The 7,500-nt window shown below is 45.7% G+C and overlaps 1 protein-coding gene across 1 annotated transcript in view; it reads right to left on the bottom strand.

The window, feature by feature from the left end:
- The window catches only part of fam171a2a (family with sequence similarity 171 member A2a), a 50,062-nt gene that overhangs the window by 30,176 nt on the left and 12,386 nt on the right, over window positions 1-7,500 (bottom strand). The window contains exon 2 of the mRNA XM_076265902.1: window positions 3,525-3,752. Coding sequence (XP_076122017.1) covers window positions 3,525-3,752 — 228 coding nt within the window. The remainder of the gene's footprint in view (window positions 1-3,524; window positions 3,753-7,500) is intronic.

Below are 7,500 nucleotides of genomic sequence, written 5' to 3'. Positions count from 1 at the left end.
AACCTGAGCATTATCAACCCTCTGACAAGGGACAACAGGCGCTGAGGGAGAAAAACACATCAGCGCTGACTCATTTTCGCAAGACTTCCTCTGACTGAAAAAAAAGAGATTGAATGAGAGAGACAGACAGAGAAAGACAGAGAGATGTGTAAGGGCCCTGAAAAGATACAGGGGCACTTTAACTCCTCCGAGCTCAGCTTTTCAGATGAGAGGCTTATGGGGGCGAGGGAGGGAGGGAGGGAGAGAGGTGATGAACAGCAGCCATGCTGTCAGGGCTCAGATGAGAAGAAAAAAAGTCACTGTGTTACAAAGTAACAAAGACTCGGAGTGTTTTCTTCCCACTCGTTCAGCCGAAGAGCTGAGTCATCGCCGAGACTGTCACCGCTTTTGTAGACCGCGTCCAATTCCAATCAATCTGATAAGAGAGAGAGAGAGAGAGCTCGGTGGAGATTATGGTGAGAGCCCCGTTACTAAGGATTCTTGCTTCATTATCATGATCGGCATGGTGACACTCGCAGCTGTCAGGCCTAATCTAGTATGGTGTAATCATCAGCCTGAATGGATGACGACAGGGTAACAACCTGACACAGGAAAATCTTTCAATGTGAATTATCATGAACAGACATCGGCCAAAACATACTGTACACGTACTTGCGGATGTGACAATCAGGGTTCCCGCACCTTCTTAAACATCCAATTCAAAGACTTGGAACTACAGTATTAACTCAAATTTCAAGACCCAACTTGGCATAGTTTGAGACAAAGATCAAAGTTGTTACAACAAAGAATGTATCTAAACTAAGTATAAGTATATATACTCTTTTGATCCCGTGAGGGAAATTTGGTCTCTGCATTTATCCCAATCCGTGAATTAGTGAAACACACACAGCACAAAGTGTACAGTGTACACACAGTGAGGTGAAGCACATACTAATCCCAGCGCAGTGAGCTGCCTGCATCAAGAGCGGCGCTCGGGGAGCAGTGAGGGGTTAGGTGCCTTGCTCAAGGGCACTTTAGCCGTGCCTACTGGTCGGGGTTCGAACCGGCAACCCTCCGGTTACAGGTCCGAAGTGCTAACCAGTAGGCCACGGCTGCCCCAAAGGCTTTAAGGCTTTAACCAAAATTGCAGACAATTGGAAAAAAAGAGCATGACTTGATTGCACTTGCCGTGGGTAGACTATGTGGTCTCTTGCCTTTTCTCACAGCAAATATATAAATGCAAAAACTTTAAATGACCCATGCCTGTTGATGTCTATTTTCAAAAAACTTTCAAAGGCCTTGATTTGTATTTTTTAAATTCACAAACGGTCAAGGATTTCAAGGACTTGTGGGAACCCTGGAATGTGACTGCTGATAATAAAAAGAATAGAAAAGCTAAAAAGAACCATACACCCAACCTCCCAACCTCCTTCTGAACTTCCATCCTACGATGCTTTTTCAACATCCATATTAGTTTATGTGACAATCTTTTCATCTGACAAACAGGGGTTGCAATCATAAAGGTATCTTTTTCCACAAAGTGAAAATGGAACTGAAAAATGACCCGCCACTGAATTGGAGTCCTTTAAAAGTGCAACGGATCTGACCTAAATCTCAGCAGAGCACAAACAGGCATCACGCCATCCCCCCTGTGGGAAGGGCTCTCCACAAATGAAGGACAGTTTTAGAGTAACAGGCATTTTAAAAGCCCTGCGGCTCTCAGGCAGTCGCTGCAGAGCGCAGGAATGCGAGGTGGAATCGATGCCTGGCCACTTAGGATGAAGCTGTGGCAGCTGCTGCTGCTGCCGCCGCCACGGACATGACATTAGCAGCTCCAACGCAGCGTAGCGAATCGCCACGGTCATGCTGGGACACGGAACACTGCCCAGGCACAGGTCAAAGGTCATATTGTAGGAGAGTAGGGAGTTACTGTATGCCACACGCACGCACACACATCCACAGACAGACACACTCAAACACACATACGAACACTGTCATGCGTTCACACACAGGAAGGAAATTAATTGCCATAATGTTACAATGAGCTATGGTCTTTGTATTGCGTGACACAATATCATGAGTTAAATGTAAAATCTAAATCTTTGCGTGTCTCTGTATGCATTAGACACCACCCTAGACCACTCATGGAGCTTGGCATCCGTGGCATCTCTGTTATGCCTTCCCACCCCATCCCACCCCTAATTTTCCCTCTAGTCATTAACTTCACGCTGGGCCTGCCATCGAACGTGCCTGTCACGCCGGATTGCGCAACTGGATGGACAGAGATGGACTTCCATGCAGTATGGGCAGTTGTGTTCCTGTTACTAAACGTAGCGTCAAAAGGCAGCTAAGTGGCCTCCAGCTGTTAGCGCCGACAGGTCAGCCGCTACAGCTGAATTAGCGACTCTGGGGTTGGGTTTAAATATGGCCAGAAGTGGGGGTGAGAGGGTGGGTGTGTGGACAGGGACAGAGAGAGAGAGAGAGAGAGAGAGAGAGAGAGAGAGAGAGAGATGCTCCAAAAGGTGTGAAAAAAAGCAAGAACAATGAAGGGGAAATATCATGATGGGGCCAGGAGAGAGAAAGTGAGACTGAGGAAGGGAATGAGGAAAGAGAGAGATAACAAGAGACAAACAGAAACAGAGAAAGGGATAGAGAGAAAGAGAAAAGGAGATCGGAAAGGTTGAGAAAAAGACAGATAAGAGAGAAAGAGAGAGAGATGACATGAGCAGTGTGGGTGGGAGAGCCAGCAGGGAGCATGGGCGTTACAGCTAAATCAACAGCAGCTGCTGCTGAGAGTCTGGCACAGAGGGACAGGTCAGTCAACACATCCCACGCCACGTGGCCACTGCTGTCCATTTGGTGGTGTGAGAACTCTTCTGAAGTTTTATTCTGTACTCCAAGGCTGGTTACCACGTCATCAACTGTGGGACTGCACATTTGTAACTGGCACTGGCTGCTGAACCATGTGCTGAGGGAAAAGCTCTATTTGAATACCCTCAGATGAAATAGAGTGGTTGAATGCTTGTGCAAACGGCTGTTGGTTACACAGTCTAATGACTAATTTCATCTGTGCTACTTCTGGAATGTTCATCAGACAGTGTGTTATCACTGCAGCCAAACTTGAACCTTGCAGCTGAAATGAAATATAGCAGTCTATTTAATTATTATCCAACATGGCTAGCCTACATGCTACATGTTATGCACAGACAGGTGTCACTTCAGTGCCAAAGTTAGCAACATGCTAATAATATGTTTGAAAATGTTTTCACTGCCCACAATGCAACTAATGGAAGACCAGACAGGTTAACTTGAGGGTAATGGCTAGACTAACAGTCCATCTGTCACCGCATAGGCTTACACAATTCTTGAATGTGTATCAAATATTTTGGTCTTCAAAGATCACCAAGTCCATTAGTGTAAACAACATATATTAGGTTTCTCTCATACTCTTAGCTCAAAAGTACACCACATAGACTAGAAGTGGATGTTTAAATGCAGAACTGTCTTGGATATCGGACACAATTTGCCAGACATATTTTACTTACAGGGTATTCGACTAGCATGCCAAGGGGCTGAGTTGGTGATGAAGCCGCGCTTCGAGGCCGTCACGATGACCCAGGTGCTAGGGCGGTAGAGGAATCTGACGGTGACCATCCCATCTTTGCTCGCCTTGCTGGACGCCAGCACCGACTGGTTTCCGTACACTTGCACATCAGCGTCCACCAAGGAAGATAGGTCACTGTTATCGAAGACCTGAACTTTGACTGACACCTCTGTAGATAGGAGAAAGAAAAGACGATTAAAATGAATCTTTTGTATGCTTTTTTACCATACCTTTGTTGACTGTGGCTTTGGAAAATCACATGTGCCATGCTCAGTTATAGTGAGGTTTACAAGTGCTGGATGCAGGATACTGGATGCCAGATTAATAGAGATTTCAGCACTTCTGTAGGTTTAGCACACAAACAATCTCCCTTACTTATTGCCTCTTGGTCACTTGTATGATCTCTTCTGACATTGTTTCTAGGTAACTGTGTAAGAATGCTGTAACATTTAATATCAAAGTGTTTATTGGCTTTTTTTATTTGACATGAAAACTCTTGTGATCTTAAAAGGTATGACCGGGAAATGACAAAAGGCCCTTGAACACATGCTTATTGCCTTCAGTTGTGGCATAATTAGATCCTTATTTCACCAGACCGTTTGTTTTGTGTTTTGTATAAGAGGCCATGCCTAGTAGCTGAGTTTCCCTTTTCAGAGCGTTTAGTTGTAAACAGTGATGTTCATCACGTGGAGCACATTGTGGCCTATATAGATAACAACCAGAACAATACTGCCATTTTTGTTTGGGCCTCCTCTGATCCTCCACACTCACTCATCCGCTCAAGTCATGACTCAGGGTTGACTACACTTTGCTCGAGGTAAACACTTCCAGTATGTGGTCCTGCGTTATTCCCTACTTAAGGCATGTAAGAACGCGTTTGATTACATTTGTGTGAAGTGGGCAGAACTCTGGGCAGCCTCGGCCAACTCAACCTCCTGCCTTCTTCCAAAGCAGTGACCTGATTCATCTGTTTCTCTAGGCCTCAAGACTCTACAGTATGGCATTCATGTACTGTACGGATCTTGGGATTACTTATGTATAGGATGTGCTACAGTATGTGCTATATAACTGCGTTCACCTTGTCCATCTTCCACAGCAGCCAACACTGATCTTTGAATCCATTCAAAGAAGAATAAAGCCTCATGTGCCATGTCTATTAGACTGGCACTCATCCATGTGGAAAAAGATAGTATAGATAATACAGTATGCTATAGTTCAGTGGCATCTACTGTATATAATCCTGTCTGTGGCCGGGAGGGATAGTGCCTTTCAGAGCTCCTCACCCCAGACTAAGTGGCTGAGGGGGCTGTGGGCGTTAATGCAGGCCCTCCAAACCCCATTCACGCTCTGCTCCACTTTCGCCTGGTTCTCTCTCTCTCTCCAGTGTCCTCCAGAACCCCCTTGTCCTTTTCACTCTAAATGGGTCAATTGATGCAGGTTGCCATGGCTACCGGAGGTGTCAGCAGGCAAACTGTGGAACAAAACTGGGTCTGATTCTTCATCAGGAACTGAGGGTATTGGGAGACAGGGGGTGTCCCACTGAATAAACCATTTTGTGCAGCATTTTTAAAAAAATGAAAAATTAAGGCTCCCTCTGATGTTGACGCGGGAAGCGAGGCGCAGCATACTTCAGACATGAGGTCACTGCTCGTCTTCAGGCAGGAAGAGCGTGACCCGATGCTGACCCACGCAGAAGAGCCAGGCGAGCATGAAAGTGGACTTTACAGGGATGCTGTCTGAGAAGGAGCAGAAACCAAGCGGTTGCTACGGCTAGGCTACCTAACCACCCACCAACTTTTTCTTTAAAATCACACAATTCACAGCCACCGCCCCTTCTATGGAGCCCAGACCCTATAACCTCCCGTGGCTTTCTTTTTGATCTGGCAGCTCCTGCTGACTGGGCGAATGTTTGAGTTCTGAGACCAACTAGTGTTTAGGGGAAGACTTGTTTTCTAAAAAGGGGTTTTGGACTTTCTGGCACACTGTCTCATGCATGAGAGTCGGCAGGAAAAAACATCCTTTCACTGGGAACAGAGCCAACTGCTAACATGCTACTGCTAAAAATAACCTAAATCAGAGTATTTGATTATGTTCTGATTATTACGTTCTGATCTGTAATCAGGGAGATTGTCTTTGTTGGGAATTTGAGTCTCAGAGACAGGGGTCAGAAATGCTTTTTATGGGCATGTGTTGTTTGTCCCTTACTGTGGCTAGTGGACCCAAAGAAAGGTACTGTCTGCTTTATTGTTCCTCCCAATACTGACTCTCTTCCTCTCCCTTCCGGCTCTTTATGTTTTCTGTGGACTGCAGAAGACAGCAAATTATTTATATGTGTCCCTGTATCCTAATCTAACCTCTCTCTCTCTCTCTGCTGATAGATGTTGGCTGAAAAGGAAGCAGCGCCACAGGGTTGCCCTTGGACCATCAGTCAGTCAGACGGTCAACAATACCCATTTCCACTCCTCTCACAGCCAACACTTCCTGAATGCAAATCCACTTCCCTCTCATTGTTTAAAAGTGCCTGCTCTCCACTAAAGTCATCCTGGATAGAGCTATAACACTGGAACTATGTGTGCATGTAAGAGTTGAGTCTTGAGGAACTCCTTAACTGGTCTACCTAGAACAGTAATGACGGAAGAATACATGACTCAATCTGGTCAATGCACCAAAGTGCTGCTAGCAAATAGACTCGTAGCAAATACACGTTAACTCAGTCGGCAACTTTATAAGCCCCTACTGAACACAGACTCTGTGAAGTCAGAGAGGTTAACCAATCGTCTTGTCCAACAACAGACACAATACATAGCCAATCAAATCCTACATGTAATACTGTCACATACAATATGTATTGGGAATTTTAAAGAACCTTTTCCTATATGTTTTCGAACACTTAAATGTGTGTGTGTGTGTGTGTGGCACACAGCTGAATGGTGTCAACACCTGGCCTCCTTGACACACAAACCCCATTAAAACAAAAACAGGATTATCTCTCTCTTTCTTGTGCTGCCCCCACTTATATGTAACATCTGCCAATGTTTACAGCATGGATACAACCCAAATGGTTTATGTACACACAAGACAACATCTAGCCAATGTGCTGTCAGTCTCCCATCTAGATGATGGGGGGGGGGGAGAGAGTTACAGGTGTGGAGAGAGAGTATGGCCTCATGAAATAAACATTCCACATGTCGAGTGACTACCACACCCCCTCTGGATCCCCATCTTGCCCCTGTACTGCTCTGTGCTGAGTTCTGATGCAATGGCCAGCCTGGCTCCACTGGTGGAGACACAGACAGAGAGAGGGGACAGCTGAGAAACCACAGACCAGATGTCCAGCTCACCCGTGTCCCACTGGGACCATAGAAGCAGAAAGAGACCGATTTCTCAGAAGCACTAGTCAACAAGTATAAATAAGCGCTAATACTTTGACGGCATGACTGCTTAAGTTTCTCAACATACATATATTCCCTGTTCACATAAGACACACACACACACACACACACACATATATAGATACACATACACACATACAGTATACACACACAGACACAGGACAGAAAATGGGAATAGCAGGGTGATAGCGAGTGAAGCTCTATTTTTCCCATCTTTCTCCATCTCTTTTAAAGAAGAGAGATCAACCCAATCGACCTGCGGAAATAACCCCAATTCATCTCTGTCCTCTCCACTGCGACTCCACTCTCCACTGGTATTTATGGTCTTAATTCATTCTGACTGTGTTTGTGTGTGTGTGTGTGTGTGTGAGAGAGAGAGAGAGCGCAAGTGTGGAATGTGTGTGTGTATACACCTTTCCCCACATCGCTTCTCGACAGGTGCTGGGCTGGAGTCAGCCCCCCTGTCGGGAGAGCCTCCCCACACTTGTGTGCTAATGGCGGGGGTAGGACAGAGGAATGCCTGCC

The sequence above is a fragment of the Alosa pseudoharengus genome, unplaced genomic scaffold (assembly GCF_046254945.1).
Source record: "Alosa pseudoharengus isolate Yale_2024_CS ecotype anadromous, Long Island Sound unplaced genomic scaffold, YU_APseudo_1.1 YU_APseudo_1.1_scf_4, whole genome shotgun sequence".
Lineage (NCBI taxonomy): Eukaryota > Metazoa > Chordata > Actinopteri > Clupeiformes > Clupeidae > Alosa > Alosa pseudoharengus.
The sequence above is the reverse complement of the archived record's forward strand: the minus strand, read 5'-3'. Positions and strand labels throughout refer to the sequence as shown.